The sequence below is a fragment of the Fundulus heteroclitus genome, unplaced genomic scaffold, assembly GCF_011125445.2.
Source record: "Fundulus heteroclitus isolate FHET01 unplaced genomic scaffold, MU-UCD_Fhet_4.1 scaffold_105, whole genome shotgun sequence".
NCBI lineage: Eukaryota > Metazoa > Chordata > Actinopteri > Cyprinodontiformes > Fundulidae > Fundulus > Fundulus heteroclitus.
Window position 1 is genome coordinate 340,446 of NW_023396518.1, and position 19,961 is coordinate 360,406.

General features: G+C 36.6%; 1 protein-coding gene across 1 annotated transcript in view; it reads left to right on the forward strand.

Annotated features, from left to right (window-relative positions):
• Positions 1 to 19,961, forward strand: part of cps1 (carbamoyl-phosphate synthase 1, mitochondrial) — a 101,245-nt gene that overhangs the window by 49,216 nt on the left and 32,068 nt on the right. The window contains exons 23-28 of the mRNA XM_036128627.1: positions 2,310 to 2,375; positions 2,467 to 2,530; positions 2,942 to 3,123; positions 6,069 to 6,263; positions 12,461 to 12,528; positions 17,314 to 17,389. Of these exons, the coding sequence (XP_035984520.1) occupies positions 2,310 to 2,375; positions 2,467 to 2,530; positions 2,942 to 3,123; positions 6,069 to 6,263; positions 12,461 to 12,528; positions 17,314 to 17,389 (651 nt within the window). The remainder of the gene's footprint in view (positions 1 to 2,309; positions 2,376 to 2,466; positions 2,531 to 2,941; positions 3,124 to 6,068; positions 6,264 to 12,460; positions 12,529 to 17,313; positions 17,390 to 19,961) is intronic.

The window sequence follows — 19,961 nt, forward strand, 5'->3', positions numbered from 1 at the left end:
GACATGATATTGAATAATAACAATATAGAACTTGTAATCATTTCTAATTTTTAGGTCAAATCATTCGTTAGTCACACCAGTTTGTAAAATTGACCCCCAATACCAATGTTTCCGTACTGCGTGGAGCATGCACAGTGCTTATGCACAAATCTCATAAAATGACCAGCATTACATAAAATTATGTCTTAAATTTGTAATGTATTTGGTTCAACAACAAATTCCTTACTTTCAAGGTCTTTACTTTATAGTAAGCATTGATGATACTGGGTTTTCATGTAATATGAGGAAATGTTTCGGCTCATTTTCAACAGTGGCTAAAACTGAAGCATGATCATAAAATCTCTTCTGTACAGGAATAACAACTTGTCATTGTACCTTTTCTTGCAATGGGCCATAATGAGGAAAAATAACATTTGTCTAGGAAATCAATAGCATTTTTTTACTCTAAACTATAATGGACTCTAGGTTTACTCAGGTCAGAGGATGTATTCCCACATCCAGGTTTGTAATTGTAATGCCACTCTTGATCAAAAATGCATGGCAGTTTATCAGGGCAACATGATTACATATCAGTAATATTTTGCATTTCTATAATATTGCTATTGGGTTCCCACATATTATGCAAGTCTGGAAAAGGATGGTCTTTGATTTAAGTATGTTCCATGTTTTGATACATACAGCATCCCTGCCATAAATTCATGCTTTTTTAGGATTTCTTAAAAATGGCTTAAAAAGACTGAACACTAATAATTTGAGTATTTAAGAGTTAGTTGCATAACTTTCTGTTAGTGCCACTCATGACTATCAATACCCTTAAGTTTAAACTCCCAGTGTTCCGACATATAAGGCCAGTATGATACATACTGCTAATTTTAGTCTGTTATGAGTAAATATAATTGCAATGTCAAATTTCTACTTTTCTAGTGTTAGCATTTAGTGGCCAACTAGGTTTAAACTTTTGGGTCTCTTGACTGATGTTTAACTGGCTTTCTGAATGGATCTGCAAACATTTATGTATGCAGAAACAATATATAATATATTGATTTATTATATTTCTATATAATAATGAGTCCACAAATGAAGAAGTGGCTTAATCTGTTATATCATAAATATGTCATGTGATCTCAAATCGTATATGTTTCGTATATGTTAAGGTATCTCCAAAGAGGGCCATTTTGGTTGCATCTTAACACAACTCAACAGAATAGGACAAAACATTAAAAGTCAAACTTTTTTGATCTTTGCATGACACTTTACTGGTGACCCCATCAAGTTAGGTGAGACAGAAAAATAAATGACAGACATTACAGGCAGAAAAATAAAATTTCTTTGAAAACTTTCTTCTTTTGGTCTTCATTCTTTAGAGGTTTTGCAAACCCTGGTTTAATGCTTTAATATCTTGTGAACTGTTCTATATGTGTATCTCCTTATTTTTCTGTCATGTAGTTTTTTTATTTACTTGCACTGCCTTTGATAGTATCAGATTCAGGTGGAGCTTTTAAACCCCTAGCCAGTTTACGCTAAACCACCCTTATCATTTAGTCTTTGCAATTGTTGGATCCCAGGTAGGTCTGTACTTTTTTTTTTTTTCTGGCCACTGTTTCAGGTCAAGAGGAAATGCTTAGACGTTGAAGGAGATATAAGTAATAAAATTGGTAAAACATTTTGCCAATCACAACAATCTAATATGCCGTTTTTAAACGGTGTGGCTGTTACTTACAGAGGATAAGTATATTATGTTGTATTCTGTTCTCTTTCTAGTCCGCTTCTCTTACTGGCTTCCATATTAGCAGGTTGCTGCTCTTTTGCCAAGATAAAATAACAAATGCCACAGTTGTGTTTCAAACCCAGGGAAGTCTCATAAGATAGGCTCAGGAACCAGGAAGTAAGCACAGGCCACACCCTGAACCGATGTAGTTCCGGACCGTACCTCTAGGTTTGAAAGGAGAAAAATGTGACTAAGACATTGTTGATGGAGAGGGCCGAATGTTTATAATTAATGTTACTTCAATCCTAAGTTTCAATAAGGAATGATTTAGGTTGATTTTACAGTAAATATTTTACCTATAGCTCCTTTAAACTCAACATGCACAGTGTTACCTGTATTGTCAGGGTTCAAAGACAATATTTAGAGAAAACAAGGTCAAAGTTTGGCAGTACTAATCATGTGAGTCTTTCACAAATCAGGTTTTTGACACATCACTCACTTTGATGTAGTTATGTAGAGAGACAATTTACAACATGTATGTAGAGGACAAGTTTTTTGTTTTTTCTTGTAATGATTATTTTAACATATGTTTTTATTATAGATTGACACCTTAGCAGCTGAGTACCCAGCAATGACCAACTACTTGTACTGCACGTACCATGGTCAGGTATGCACTCATGTTGCTGTACTGGCATATATATGCTGTTTATATTTTTGTTATATCCCAAAAACAATCACTATTTACTCCACTTCACCAGGAGCATGATCTGGATTTTAAAGACCAGGGGATCATGGTACTTGGGTGTGGTCCTTACCACATTGGTAGGTATATCATCAAACTTTGAAATGCAACTGTACGTGTATAGCTATGTTTTAAGGAGATACTATAGGCTATCTGTTTATTTTAAATTATTCTCAGATTTATAGAATATGTATATTAGATATTATATTGCTAAAATCTTTAATAATACTGCTGCCCATACATATAGTTTCATGGACAAACTTATGCTAAGCACTTCTATACTGTATTTTAGGTTTTTTTTGTTGTACTGTGATCCTTAATGTTTAATCACTAAGATAATTATTATTAGTAATAGCTCAATCTTAAAATAAATTCCAATTTGAATAGAAAGCAGATATCACAGTTAAGCAGCTGCTATCACTATGATGAATTTCATATTTGTCCAGCATATGTCCAAAATATTTATTTTTGCCCACTTTATCATCTGCTAGGTAGCAGTGTTGAGTTTGACTGGTGTGCAGTGTCCTGCATCAGGGCCTTGAGACAAATTGGCAAGAAGACGGTGGTGGTCAACCACAACCCCGAGACGGTCAGCACCGACTTTGACGAGTGTGACCGTCTTTACTTCGAAGAGTTGACCCTGGAGCGCATCCTTGATATCACCCAACAGGAGGTTAGTGCATTACTAACATGCAATCTATAAAAAATCTAATAATAATTTTTGGATTTCTTTTGTTATTGATTTAGAAATTTAGGGAAAATTACATAAAGGTGCACTGTTGTGGAACTTCCCTTTAAAACTAAGATACTGTTCAAATGATTTTGATGATTATCAGTTTCCTTATGCGACACAAAAACATGCTTATTGTTCAGCATCACCTAGATTATGCTTGTGTTTATAACATAAAATATATTCTAGGGTTCTGAAATTCCAGACAGTCTGTCTCACAGTCTGTGCAATATGAGTTGACTCAAACATTTATTCTAAGGTGATTATGATTTTTAAATAAAAAAAATAGTTTCACAAAGACCTTGTATTATTGCAAATTTTAATTACTTAAATTTAATGTGGTGCTAAATCTTTTTATGTCAACTACATGTAGGTGTAGGTTTGAAATAACAAAATCTGTTTTTGTTATTTTTTAGCTAAACACGTGACACTTTTGGTAAAAACCAAACCATCAAAGGAAAAGTATGAAAGCAAACAAAAAGCAACATAGAATTTCATCAATTAACAGTAATGGAACTTTTTTTCAAAATATGTTTAATGGAAAAGATTAGGCTGCAATTGTGTGTGAGAGAGAAAGAAAACATATATTTGTTGTGAAATAATATTCTCCTTATTACACTAGCACTACACCAGAGAGCTTTTAGCTATTAACTTCCACATTATTCTGATTTACATGCCTAAAGATGCTAATTGGACCTTAAAAGCAGTCAAACGAAACACATGTCACTGTTTGTCAAAAACTGGAAACATCTGGACCTTTACTTCACAGTGCTTATATAGTTGACATCGGATTTTACATACACTGTATACAATATAGATTTAGAAAGTAATAGTCTTCTTGCTGCACAGATTATTACATTTATGTTGGTCTTCTCTTTATCAAGTAATCCATAACAATAACAAACTGATATTAGCTGAAGTGTAGTATCAATATTAACATTAGTAGGACTACCTGCAGTAAAAGGCTTGATAGACCTGCCACCTTTAGTTTGACAACTGTAGTGCTAAAACTGTTCTCTTAACAAGAGTGAACAAATTTCCACATTATGATTGTTTCTGTTTTACACAGCTGGAAACTGCCAAATTTGTCCTTTTTAAGTGAAACAAAAATGTGATAGCTCTCATTCAGCCAGCTGATAGGCAGTCTGGTGCTGCCACACTTATTACTTTGAGCTGCATACAGTCAGAAAACAATATCCACTCATTCTGGCACTTTCTATTGCATCTCATTAGAATGATTTTAAAATGCTAGGAATGATGTGATGGCAATTTTTGTGGTTTTGTAACCATATTTTTTTAAACCTTTGTTATATTGCCATGCTGGCAAATGTCCAAAGCTTAGTGTCTTCTGACTCCTTGTTGCTTTACTTTATATTTTGAAAAAAATATTTAAAGTAAAAGTAGAAAGTAGAATTTTTGAATAATAAACTGTTAGACGGAGCTGATGTTAACATAAATGAGTATATACATAAATGTCTTTATGTATGTTGATATAACATTTAATGTCAATGTATTCCACTTTATCCTGATCATGTCAAAAAACACATTCAAAGGTGTCGTTATCGTGACATTTTCTGTGTTTAGATTTGCTGGTGCCTGTGTATTTACGTGCACTGGCATACTGATGTCCGCTGATGTTCCCCTGCAGAGGAATTGTAATCCAGTTAAAGTTGCGATAGGATCACGGTGTGATTAAGTGTTTGTTTGTTCAGGGATGTAGCCTTACCATCAATCCCTCTCTTGCAGCTACTTTCACTCTTTGCAGTTCTATACATGCGCGTTTGTTTCTGTGTCTGTGTGCGTGTGATAAATACGGTATTAGAGCATGGTGATAACCCCTGGACAGGAGCAAGAGAGCAGGTCCATGAATAATGAAGAGACACAACCTGGCATTGCCATGGAAACAGCATCCCCTTTGGATCACCTAGACAGGAAACGGGGTTGCATGCAGTTATTAAAAGGCACATTCACATTTTTTCTCTCAGATTCATGGAGTTGTTTCCATGACTTCAGAGGGCATAACATTTGCTCACATTTATTTCCAAGAGACACGTAACATTAATAAGAATTGCTACTTACCTGCTTCTAATTAGATGTACTCATGACATCCTCAGATTTATGAGATTAGTCATATTTGCCATGTTGTTGAGATAGCTTGAACAATTTCAGGGGCTAAACAAACAGCTTTGCAGAAATATCATTGCACTTTGAACCTTTTCACATTTCGTCATGTTATGACCTCAAACTTTAATGTAAATGTAGAGATGTTATATGGTAAACTAACAATTAGGTAAGGTAGTGCCTAAATGTTAGGGGAAAGAAAACTGATACATGGTTTTCAAAATCTAAAAGGTGCAGCATTCATCTGTATGCAGCCTCCCACTGCAGAACCACTTTTCACTGCAATTACAGTTGCAAAGCTTTTGGGTCTAAATTTGCAACTTTTTTTCCCCACATCTAAAGACTGAATTTTTGCCAATTCTCAGCATTCGAGGCATAATAGCTTAAGCTCAGTCAAACTGGTTAGAAAGCCTTTGTGAACATAAACTTTTAAGTCTTGCCTCAGAGTTAAAGGGATCTACTTGTGTACATTGTTGTTGTGTCATACGAAGGGCTACCAGTAGAAAAGTCAGAGTTTGCTTTAACTTTATGTAAAATTAACACATTTTACATGCTTTGTTATAGATATTGTCATTTTTAAATCTATATAAATGCAAGTGTGAACAAACAGGAAGAGTAACTGAATACCGTACACTTTCCAGACATGTGTGAAGTTTTTAAAAAGCTTCAGACAAATAAACTCAACTATGAGATCTCACAATCTGTCCTTTTGCCTTGTTGTTATTTTATTGTATCGCGTGACTTAATAGTTCTTATTTCTTTCATAGAATTGTTCTGGTAGCATTGTGTCTGTAGGAGGTCAGATCCCCAACAACCTGGCCGTCCCGTTGCACATGAGTGGAGTGAAGATTCTGGGGACGAGCCCCCTGCAGATTGACCGGGCTGAGGAACGCTCTGTCTTCTCCAGTATCCTCGACGATCTTGAGGTGGCCCAAGCTCCATGGAGGGCGCTGAGCTCACTGGTGAGGAAATAATAATGCTTCGATTATTTAAGGATTTTATGTACTCGCATAATTCCGTTCTTTAGTGTTTTTTACTTCACGAGAGCTAGACTTTGTTGCAATTCTTTAAGTAGTCTCTAAAAATATTTGTTTTGATTATTTAAAATTCCCTCAAAAGCTTACAGTACAGTACTTTGGACATGCAAGGAAGAGTATTTCTTCTTTGTCAATCAATGTCACTCATTCAGGTAGTACAAGGCCCCTAATTTTAAGGCATTGGTTCCTAAAAGATGGACTCCACATGAGACAACTGTTAAATGAACAGTTTTAACCAATATGCACTTTGGCAGCAGCATTTGTTTCAGTATATTTGGCTTAATGTTTGAAAAACACCAAAAACAAGACTTTGCCCAGCATAACATTGTATTTTAGTACCAACAAGCTGAATTTCCTTAGAAATATTTGCAGAACTGATCAACGTCATGTGCATCTCTCAGGTTCTGTGTCAAGACTGATTTTTTGCTGTCTCTTAAAACACAGCTTTAAGACACTTAATCTGCTCTGCATAGTTTTTTAGGCCTGACTCTTCTTTTGTTCTCTATATAATCTTATTTTTGCTCACACACTGTATATCTTGTCTGTATTTACCAGACATAGAGAGTAAAATAAATTCTGAAAGAAACCCAAGACTTTACAATGCTTGAAGACCCATTTCCAAAGACTACAAGCAAACTTGGCTCCTTAGGAATAAAACAAAGAACAGTTGGAAATTGTGTGGCACATCTGGATTTTTTTGCTCAACATTCCTAATACATAGTAAAAACCATAATGCCATCGACCTTTTGGATTCCAGAAATCATACCGTCCCTTGCAATTGTTTTCAACTTCCTTGGCTCTTTACCTGCTTTGTTACATTCCAAAATGTAATTTAAACAATTTGGTGTGACCAATTTCCATCAGAAATTACATAATGTATTACATAAATCCACCTGCATGCAATCTCAAGATCTGTCGGTATAAACAAATCTTTTCTGAAAGGCCTCAGTGGCTGCAGAACTACTAAACAAGAGGCATCACACCATAGCTCTCCAAACAAGTCATGGACAAGAAGTACAAGTCAAGGTGGGTTTATAAAAAAGGATATCAAAATGTTTCCTGTTCCCTTGAAGCTATAATATTTGAATGAAGAGCACAAGATATAAATTCCAAATTCTGATAAACAGTTTTGATCATCTAGTACAGGGGTTCCCAAACTTTTTTAGCCGTGCACCCCCTTCAGTGTTCCAACCGGCTTGGCACACTCCCACTCCCCCCCCCCCCAAAAGAAAAAAAGAAAAAATTCTGTTGCAGTTACATCAATTCAACCATTTTAACAAAAGTTGTGGGAATAAAATTAGAACATAATTTGAATTAAAGTGCAATAAAGTTGCAACATCCACAACAGTATCCTGAGGATTTTCCAGGTGCGTCAGTGGCTCAGCCTGGAGCGAGAGAAAGAGACGCTCAGATCGGCCACACCTCCACAACCTGAAACGTCTCTGAAGCAAGGGATTAAACTGATGATCTGTGTGTGTTCTCACTTTTTTTTTTTTGTGCGCCAGCAGCTACATTCAGCAGGTAAACATGGCCATGACAACACACCTCAGCTCCCCTCAGCCCCACCGCCGGTTTGTCCCTGTCTGAATATGCGCTAAAACCGCATCTGTAAAATGAACTGCGCCTGTCTGAATCACAATGAAACGTATTGCAGCTCTGTGCCGGACCATAGTTAAAAAATCGCGGCGGCTGCAGCGGGGGGTGGGCAAGTCATGCGCGTCAGTGCTAATAGAAGTTCAGAGTCACCACAACATGAGCAGCGCTGTTTGTATGTGCTGCGCGATCAGAAGAGAGACTGTGTCGCTCAGTTTAAGCTTGTAAAAACTTTTGGCCCAAATTCAATTGTCCCTCTACTGACGTACACATCGTGAAGCAAGAAAAGAGTTGGAGAGACATGTCATTGGTTTGCAATTCACTCGTTCATTGCCTCCGATTCCCTGGTTTCAGCCAACTGAGCATATTTACGAGAATGAATGAAGTAGAGAGCACAAGCTGCTTCTTCTAGGTATTGAAGCACAATGCATAGAAGAAATTACATTCATCTTAAAATGAGGCGTAGAAGAAGACTTTTTAAAATAAACAGATTTTCATGTCAATAGATTTTATTTATTTATTAAACTTGCTGTTTTGATTTTGGTTTCCACAAAGGAAACGTTTATTTACACGTTTTTTATGGTGTGGGGAAAAAACACTGTCTAATCGCCATTACAGATTTCAGCTCGCGCACCCCCTAGTGGCAGCTCGCGCACCCCCAGGGGTGTGTTAAATATAGTCTTAAGAACTGTTATGCACACTGAAGTTTGACATGATTTTGATCTATTTGTTGTTTGTGTCACAATAAAAAAACTATCATCTCCAATGTCGTAGGTATTTTCTGTAAATGAAATTGCGCATAAATTAACTTGGACGTTCTCAGGCCCATATTAACCAATCCTTATCCCTCCATATGATTAAAACATACTGTGGAATACTGGTGAGTTCTAGAATGCTGGATGTCTACAGTTAAATTTACCTCTTCCATTGTTTTTTATGTATTAAGTCACCACTTAGCAGTAATTATCTACTAGAAATTTAAAGAGGTTTGAAAGTGTTTCTATATTTCACATATTCTTTTTCTGTGTCATTCTTTCAGAGGTAGTTTGCTTTTAATAGGCTAGAGCAACTCTAGCGTTGCTGTGAAGAGATGATTCTTGTGTTTCTCTGAAGCTCTTTTGTGTTTATAAATGGTACCTCACCTGGTAAGGAAACTGTGGGTAATGACTGAGAGAAAACTGCTTAAGAGGAGGAGAGACGGAAGCAAGGAGAAATAGTGGTAATGATGATGATAAGGAGGAGAGTCTTTCTCTAACTATCAGACTTTTTCCACGGTTCCTACTCTTAATCCTTTCATTTTTCATATAAACTCAGTGGGTAGTGGGGAAAAAAAGGAAAAATAGTTTTGTTTGTATTTGCTATATTTTTTTGAAAAAAATGGGAGTACAGCTTTATATCATGTGTCTTAAGAGAACAGTAGTATCATTTCTCTCTGAAACAATTTTTTAGATTTGAGTAAATCTATCCCTCGAGGAAAAAAAAAATCTCTTATTGTGAATCATAATTTTTTGATTAAATTATGTAGCCTATATAAATTTTTTTTTGGCCTACTTGGTGTTCAAACTTGGTGTTTTTGCTCAAAAACCCTTGGCCATTAGTACAACACTTAATTTTCTATGACATTTCATCAGGTTGGAATACGCAGAGAATTATTACTCTTTGCACAATCTCTGCATATTTTACAGCGTGCATGGTCCTGTCTTGCAGTCTCCTCTGAGACTGATCTTATGGGGTTTCCTTTGGATTTATGTCTGGGAGCTAATATGGTTTTGTGAGACTGATTTTATGTCTGCCGACCAAATTCTGTGTTAATTTAGTTGTTTGATCACTATTCTTTTGAAAAACCCAGTGACAGTCAACTGTTCAATTTTATGTCAGGGATCCCCCAAACGCTATTTAAGATTTCTTGGTATTTCAAAAAGTTATATGTTGCTATGAACTAATAAGAAGGTTCACAGGGCCTTTGGAAGAGAAACGAGCCACATTATCACAGATCCTCGACAATGCCTAACAGTAGGTATGAGATGCTTCTCTACCTACATTTAGGCCCAGAATTATTGATACTTTGGGCAGATTTAAGTTTAAAGTAAACTTAATTTTGCCAAAATGTTCCTTCTGACTAAGTAATATTAATGTATTTGGAGCGGCCCGGCTTGATTCCTGGTTCACGTTTATTAGAGAATCTAAAGATTAGAGTGATGGTAAAAAGGTCTTCCAAACTCAAGACCTTGGGTTGTGTTTTTCAGCGCAAGAATCTGCTACTGCAACCAAGGATTTATTTATGTTATAGGGTTTTACACATCTTTACGAGGAATCATAGTAAACATCAATCAGGAAATCTCTTTTTGCTATTTTCAATGAGTGTTCGTCCTGTCGTCTTCAGATTTCGGACGATTTCAGCTGAGTGGAGTTCTTTAAGTTCTTTAAAACATTCGGGAAGGTGATCTCAATCTGGAGCTCTGTGATGTTTGTTTTATGCAAAAGGATGGTTTACCTAGTGTTTTATGATAGGGACAATGTCATCTTCTGTGACCTTGTTTGTTATAATGAACACAAGGTCAATGTAATCATTTGTCCAGCTTTGTTTTCTTAACTCTCGTTTTGTCACGTGTTTCGAGATTGAGGAGGTTTAGGATTTATAAGATTGAGTTTAATTATTTGTGCAAAGTTCTTTATATTTAAGCTGTGAAAAGACCTTTGTGTCTGTCATAAAAACAAAACATCCCAGCAGGAGGGTATGATCTGACACAGACAAAATGAGGACACGTGAGAGCTTCACAGCTGCTTCCAGGGAAATGATTCCTCTGGTGAGGATGCTGGTGAAAAACAAGTGAAACACTTCTAAGATCTAACAATTCTATCTGTAATCTTTTCACATGATTGCTAATGACCTCCTACATTACCACTGGTGAATTTATTTTAAATTTGCATAATGTAATCAGTTCAGACATACTGCTAAAATGGGGGTAAAAAAACTTTCACATACAAACATCAGAATAAATGCCAAGAAAAAATGGAATTTAATGCAAAAACACTATTTATCATTCCCGTCAGTGTCTGAGCAGCCATTTAACATCATTTGCTCATCAAGCTGTAAAGCCTCTATAAATGGTGGTTCAAACCGTTTATAACCACTGAGTGCCCTTTCTCATCCACTTTATTCTTCCACCATCAGACAAAATGTCTGAACCAGACTATGATGATGCATCTAAGCTGCCTGTCCTGCTCTGTCTGACAGCAAGAGAACCCTTTGCCTGTCTTTATATAAATGTTACCAGAAACGGTGGTTTAACACTGAGGTCATTGAGGATTATCTGTGAAATAATCACATTTTTTGATGGTTTTGCAGCAGTGATAATTCTCTCCACTCAGAAAATCCAACCCCAAAATGAGACTGTACTGCACTTATTTGTGTCTACAGTTACAGACTTTCAAAAAATTGAAGGAGAACAGATTAACTATTATTCAGAACAACAAACAGGTCAAATGACATGGTGAAGGTGATTGTTTTACTTCTTAGTTTAGCTTAATTGAATAATTTCTTACAATTCACGTATATAAAGTTGTTATTGCAATAATGTGCAATCTTCCTTAAGCAAAAGGACTAAACAATTCAAGATTGACTGGTAGATTCTCAAAACTGAATGTATTGTCAGCAGAAAGTCTTTTTTTGGGAGTTTTTAAGACTTTGCAAATGAATAAAGTTACATCAAACAGATTTCTGGACGGTTTCAAACCTTAGGTATTTCTAAACATCCAACAACGCTGAATACCATTTTGGCTCAACTTCAACTTAATTTTAATTGCTGTAATTAAACAAACGTTTTCAAAATATTTATTTTCTATCCTTCCCGAGATTATAAGTGTAGTTTGCCTTAGTTGTTGTAAATCTCGCCTTATGCCTGAGATTTCCAAAACGGTACAGACATTTTTAAATAGAGCACGGTCTGACTACATGTTTAGACTTCTACTTCTACTGAAGTTGACTCTTGGTAGTTAAGTCCTTTCACCCATTGAAATGAAATATCCTCAAGTGAAAAACACATTAAAGATCTGTAGCAAACACCTCCAAAAAAGTACAGAATGAAACAACCAAAACTGTAGGGAAATTACTTATGAGCAAAATTATCAGCACACCACCAAATTATACACAACTCGTTGCTGTAGCAGCCTAAATGAACAGCAGGCATGCCTCTGTAAACAGTTCCTTTTTTGTTCTTCCTCTGACTTGATTTTTAAACACCGGATACTGAAATTACCTAACATTGAGTCTTCCCAGAGTAACTAGAAAGAATTGAGCTTAGTACTTGTGGTGCATTCAGTGATTGCAAAAACAGCTTTATTTATTTTTTTTATTTTATTTTTTGCTTGTGACTAGACAGTTAATGGTCAGGGTCGTTTAAGCTGAAAATCCTCTTATTTTCACCAGCCAGTTTCTCATCAGCATCTCAATGCAAGACATGTATCTGTGTAATCTCTGGCCTTTAGTAAATATGTACTTGTATCTGCTATGTGTTTGTATTTTATAGGAAGATGCCTTTGCATTTGCCAACCGGGTGGGCTACCCTTGTTTGCTGCGGCCCTCATATGTTCTTAGGTGAGTTATAATACCGAATATCAGTCATATATAGTTTTTTGCACTCCTATATGTGTTGACATTTTTTAAATGGTGACTACTAGTAGATGATATCTATCTTAACCTATAAGCAGTATTTTACCCTATATATGCCAGTACCAATTCCTTATAGCACCTTTATTTAGTCAGTTTGTGACTTCCTCTCAGTAATTTATCATCTTTGTCTAAAATGTTTCCAAGTAAAAAAACAATTTGAACGCATAAAACATTTAGAACACTTTTATCATTAAATAGAAGCTGTGGTCACTTATGCACAAACCATTACATTGTTTTACTAATTATCTAACTAAGTACTAAATCATCAAAATACCTTTTTCATTTATAATGATTAATGACTTGAAAAGTTACACAACCTTTAACTATGCAGTAAAATGTCTGCCCAGCAGATGTCAGAAAGACACCCTAGAACAGATCACCGAAAGCTTTGCATAATTGAGCCTATGGTGTTTTTGTTGTTTCCGTTGTTTTTGGGGCTCTGAAAGATGTGATTTTTATTTATTTATTTATTTTTAAACAAATCTGTCTAAACAGCAAAAGGAAAATACTAAGCACAAGAGTGTTCATCAGTAAGTAACATTCAAGACTCTTCTAAATGTCAAAGCGAATGAAGTCATTTAAGAGGTGTTTACCAATAATTAAGTTTGACATTAAAAGTAATAATAATTATGTCTGTAAAATAACTGACTATGACCAAATGCTGTTCAAAAGAAACATTATGCCCTTTTTTCTTGGGTACTAGAATCTTATGAACTCCGTGTGATCTAATTTGCACAACTTCTCTTACATTTATACTAAACACATTCTATCCTGTCAAAACAAATTTTGCAATCAGTACTCAGGGCTCATTTCAAAGCTTCCAAAAAGTTCCTGCATCTTATTTGCAGGTTTAACTCTTGTTGGATTAGTTTTTTTCTTTGGTTGTGAAACTATTTGATTGCTATGAGTGACACATGCAAGTGGTGCTTCACACAGTACAACAATGAGATCTAGCTTTTAGGCACATTTCATTTCTGCATAGTGTAAACAGCCTTCAGAGTTTGAGTACATACAGTGGAAATTGTGACAAAGTTTGCGAAAAAAACTAAATGCATATCTATGTAGGATAATTGCTTTAATAACTTGAACTAAGAAAGAAAGGGAGTATATAATTCAGGTAAAACCATGCTATTAACTTTAAATTCACAGGCACATTTATTGTTTAAATATTTTCTTTTCTTTGTATTGGCCAGTTTTTTGAGAACACTTAGTTTGTCTTCAAAGAAAACAAATTGAGATTTTAGAAAGATGGCTATATACACATATCAAATAATTCACACTGGTAGCATTTCTTTTCCTATATTAAACATCTCGGAATTTTATGTTAACATGGGGGGGGGGGTATATAGCCATTGTATTTGGCTAAGGCTAGGGAGTGATACCACATTGTGACTCATGTTGGTCACTTATGTGGTCACAAGTCTGTACTCAATGGGTTTCTTCTCTTTAAAGTGTGCCTGTTTCTTTAATACATTCCTATGTATGATCACATTTTAATGTAATTAAAAGATGTTGCTCTACCAGTATGATCACATTTTAATGTAATTAAAAGATGTTGCTCTACCAATATGAACAGATGTCAATAACCATTACTTTTACTGTAACTGTTTATTCAAATGACTTAAAACAAAAATCCCAGAATTATCAAAAAGCCACCTGGTATGAAAGTAAAATCTGACATTTTATAACCCACACATTACTGTCCTCCTCTTCCGTCTAATTTTATTTAATAGCTGCTAATCCCTTTCTGTGGGACCACTGTTGAACAGCTTCAAAAGCACCCCTTGCAGTGAAAATGGTAACAAGCAGAGATGCACCAGAGTTTTATGACTAATTTCTGATCTCCAGCTTTTGTAAATCTTCGACCTTTCGAAATCAATGCTACATACGAGAGCACTTGCTCTAAAGCAAAGTTTTAATGGTTATTTTAGAACACAAACAAAATGATTTGTGAGTCAATATTTTGAGCTGTCTTTAACAGACAACTTTAGCGATGAGAAGCTGGCATTACCTACCGAAAATAGAAGTCTTGGACTTTAATGCCTTGAAAATCTACATGCTTGCAGTTGCATTCTAACAGAAACCAAATTAAAGTGTGGCATAACCTCATATGAAATCACATTGACCAAAGACTGCAAAAATCGTTAGCTTCTATATTTTACATCTTTATACAGCAGGCAGACAGGCACAGGGTTGCCAGATCTGACTGACAGTTTCCTGCGCAAACCCAATGTAAAAGCAGCCCACATCTGTGAAAATCTTCCTACATCTCTTCCTCTCTTAAAACTGATGTTAAAAGCGTAAAATGTGTTACATACACATGGACAGTGATAGGCACAGTCATGATAATATGAAAATAGATAATTGTGGAGCTAAATTTTTCTTAATTGCATCATTCATTCACAATATTTTAGAAATTGTTCGCAGACAGGTAGGGTCCTATTTATTTGGTTTAGATAACTGTAAGTATGATAACCTCCACAGCAAGATATTCATCTGCCGTTTACGTCACTGTCCTTTCTCTCAATACAGATCCACACAGACTTGTCCACAACAGTAAGAGTCACGGCTCCACAAAATAACATGGTTGATAGCTGTGCTGTTTTCTTCTTAACTTTCATATTTTTGTTATGATGTGGTCGGCTGCCACTGTTGGCTCCCATTGCTCAAAAACAAAGACACCAGAACCCACATTTTTTTCTGTAACCACCGCGTCACTGTGTGACTCTAATCCCTTTAATTAGTATTGTAACCAAACTCTCTGGATTTGTCACTGGCCGCGCATGAGGTGGAAGGAGACTGTACTCGGAGCTGGGCCTTTGAGTTGATGCATAGCTCAGTGGGATCCTTTGGTTTTTACACTTCCGTACAAAACATTGGGCAGCTGCCCTATTGCAATCCTCGAGGGACATTTATCCACCACGTGTAACATATGTAAAACTTGTTTCTACACAGCTATGATGAAACCAATTTTTATGTCTGCTTTTCATTTCAAAACTGTTGCACATTAAATATAAGACATTAGTGATGTTTATAACCCAAAAAGTCATGAATTATTGCACTTTTTTTTGAATAATGATGACAGAGGGGAAAAGGGACCTCAGGAAACACTCAGCACTGTGTTCCAGGCTTCTAGCTTCTAGTGTTGCCACGCCCGCTTATTATCGGCGGCTTTGGCTTGTTCATTTATACCGTTTTCAAGATGGAGGTAATAAAGCTGGTTGCTTGTTTCTCTCACAATAACTGGCAACACTGAAGTGGCTTCCAGACCCACACTCACTGTTTTTTTTTCTAAATGCAGTACTCCGAGCACAGAGGGATAGAATATTCTTCTCATAACTTTCCATTGCCTGGTAAAAGTTAAATTTAAAAAGTAATTTATTCTGAACTAAAACAGATATCCCCTCAAACATGCAGCACTGTGCACGTCCGTCATGTGCCAAGTGTGTGCGTGCAACACCATTTAACTTCAGACAAATGGTCTTCAGACAAAGAAATGTGACTGAGTGAGAGCCGTTTGTTAGTGGTGAGTGGCTGACGTTAACTTCCTCAAATTTGCTTATTTATCTTCGGTTTAACAGTTGCAAAGCTGATTTATATATTTTACTTTGCGGAATATAAGTTTGGGAAGTTAACCATTTGGTTAGCTGTGCCCACCACTGTATAAGAACATGTCATATTCACACAACTGTGCTAAAACAAAAAACAAAGGTTACACAGATAGGCTCCTCAGTTACATGGTGCTATTAAGTAAGAGTCTGAATATCGTCTCTAGACATGTCATCAAAAATACTGTTTTCTTTTATATAACATTTTACATGCCAGTTCTACTTCTGAATTGATTTTATAAACTTGACACAGACACTGAAAACTTTGATTTTTCTTCCTTCTGAACCTCTTCCACACGAGAGAAGGCTGTTGTTGTTACAGCAGCTTGTTAGAAAGTGCCTATGGTGCATTTCCAATTAGCCTGTAACCCATCAGGGCTAGACAGGCTAAACACCATCCGATAACCGTCACAAACTACTCTGGGTGTCTGTCTAACATAACTGGTATGCTTACTTCAGATCTCTTAGCTTGTAATATGCAATACATTGAAATCATTGTTTTACTTTGTTGGATTATTCATTCTAAATCCAGAGAAGACTGAGACCGAAACTAGATGTCATCCATGTCAAAGATTTGCCCTAATTTGAATGCATTCTAAATCTTCTGTTTCCTGTATTCGAATAGAGGGTCAGTATTCTTTAGGGGGCTGGGCATATGTCTGCCTGTAAGCCATAGACAGCTGAGGAATAAAGATCTGACTGAAGCCTGTGGCCTTACTTCATCCTGTTTCTCTCAAACCCTCCATTTCAAACAGGATGATAACCCAGCTAAAGTCAAAAACAACAACCACAACAAAACTAGCCTAAATCTGTTGTTTTTTTAATGATGAAGTTCTGAACTCATTTTCAAGAGCCCGAAGTGCTTTTCGACCTAAATAGCTGTTCTTCGCCATTACTCTCTCTCACTCCTCATTTTGACTGTTTCCAGACCTTGTTCCCTATGGTAATAGTGATGCAATAGAGAGATAATGAGTGTTTTCAACAACCATTTGAAGCGTGTATGTTCTCCTGTTGGCTTGCTTCTCTTCATCTTCCGTGCCCTCGTGTTTTCTCCCCTTTTACTCTCTTCTTCTCTCTCCTTCTGCTGCTTGTGTCTCACCAGTGGCTCTGCAATGAATGTTGTCTATGGGGAAGAAGAAATGAAACGCTTCTTGGAGGAGGCTACACAGGTTTCCCAGGTGAGAGAAAGTGTTAAATCTAAGTGTACATGTCTGCACAATAGACAGAACTGCTGCTATAGGTCTCCCTCCTTATGTCTTTTCTACAATTTTCATACATTTTGCTTCCATGAATAGACAAGAATGATATCGGGTATATTGATTGATTGATTGATTGATTGATTGATTGATTCATATAGCACTTAGCAACAACCAACTAAGGCGAACGAAGCACTATGCAGTAAAAGTTACATCACAAAGAAGTGCGGTCAAAGTTATACATCACAAAAGAAATACACAAGAACAACAATAAAATAAAGAAAATGCCATTCCACTACACAGTATTAAAAGCATGTCTAAAAAATAAGGCTTAAGCTTAGAAATAAATATTCTCTGGTCAGAAGTTAAGCACAGATCTAAAGGCCTGGTCACCCCAGTGCTTTAACCTAGTTCTTGTGACATCTAATGAAAGGCAACTTGATGATTTCAAAGATCTCCCATGTACAGGAAGACTTAAAAGTTCAGATACGTAGGGTGGGGCTAGTACATTCAACACTTTAAAAACAAACATTAAGATTTTAAAACCTAATATAAAATAACCAAAAGGAATAGGAATGGGATAATATGCTCACGTTTAAAGGTGTTGGTTTTAGCTGCATTCTGAACAAGCTGAAGTCATCTTAGGGAAGAATGATGGACACTGATACAAAGTATATCATTTACCCTAAGTCATTTCTCACATAGCCTGCCCATGTTATTCCTGGCCTGGGGTGGGGTTGCCTCCGATTTGCCTCTCTTTCCTGCTTGGTACTGTTCCCACCTACATGTAATACGGGCTCCTGGGGCGGTGCACTGGTGGTGAAGCAGTTCACGTTGAGCCTTTGTGACTGACCACTTCCTGTGGGGTGTGGTTTCCACACCTCACTCACGCTTTGGTGACCATGGCCTGGTGGGTTCAGAAGGCTGTCAACTCTGGTTCGAGGGGCATTATCCTGGCAGAGGCGGCTCTTTCCTGGCCTCATGTCTGTTTTCCACTGGATGGATGTGTGGTGTCCGCGTTGTGGGCTGTCAGACCCCTATGCCTGTCGGGCGGCTGGTTTTCTGGGTGTTTGGGGCCTCTCTGCTTGTTTCTTGTTCCTGGAGGGGAGATGACAGTGGCTCTATGCAACCATTACTGAGCACAATTCACTTAAAGCCCATGCCACACATTTTGCATGTTCACACACAGCTATGCACTCATAATACAGTAACTGTGTTGCCCTGTAGTTCTCTCCATCAGTATCAATATTTTTTATTTTTTTTTACAACAAGTGTTTGTGGTTATCTATCCCTGGTTTCCCCATGGTGGTCATAAAATTATTATTATTATTTTTTTTTGTAGAAACTGTGTTTGTGTTGTGTTTTGTAATTCTTATCTATGTTTGGTATAAAAATGTTTGGTATAACTCCAGCGGATCCATAAATTGTGGTTTATATGCTTACCCAATTCATATAACATGGTCTTATTGTGTATCTCTTTGTATTCCTAAATTGGATTTTCCAGGTTCTCGGTTCATAAACAACCAGAACAACTAGAGCATAATTGAGCAGTGTTGAGCAGAATTGATCGGTACTGAGGGCGCAGAATAATTACAAACAGTGAGCTTATATATTTGAGGACAAGTGAAGAATGACATTGAATGGAGGTGAGTTAACCAGGGGATGGGGAACAGCTGAGAAAGTGCGCAAACAGGCAGAATGAGGTCCCGTGCCCACAGAGATGAGATTAGGTGTATCCGAGATTCATTTTGTCGTTTTAAATTGTTCGTCTTCATGGATGCAGTGTTTTGGAAGACCAAAAAACAATATTTTTTGGAACCAGGTCCCAGTGTGGATACATTTCAAAATGCTGGTTTAATCTTTCCATGTGCACATGCGAGCCACATCTTTTTTGAAACAATGACGTTGTAGCTTTGCTTCCCCTTGTAAACCACATGTGCATCCCTCTCACATATAACAGCAAAGATGGCGCCGTCCTGTGTTAGGGCTTTGTTATGGCTGTTAGCGTCCTTGGACTCTTCCTTTCTAACAAGCCCACTCTACACAGCGTGTCCCCTATGTCTGATTCTCTGACACGGCACTGTGTTTACTTCACATGAGTTGTCTGCTTTGCACTTGCCCGGTGTTTTTTTTAACTTTTTTTTCTTTTTTGTTTCTTTGGTAGTATTACAGAGCCAATGAATAAATACAGCATACCTAATGGTTTATGAAAATGTACTGTCTTCATCACCATGCACACACAGCGTTAGGGAAGGTGAATAATTAACACAAAATAAACTAAGCTAGACAGCAAGAAAGTACAAAACAAAATGAATCCAAATGCACAACAGTACAGAACACAATAATAAACTAAGAAACGAAACACAAAGGAATAAAGTAATATAATTACACTGTTCTACTAATAATTAATACAAAATTGAAGACCACAAGACATTTTGAACAAAGAACTCAGAAAGATCCCAACACAAACACAAAATATAACGAAAACCCAAACCCAAAAGGATCATAACAGACATTTACTTTAATCCTGAGCAGTGTCTAGATTGACTTAAGC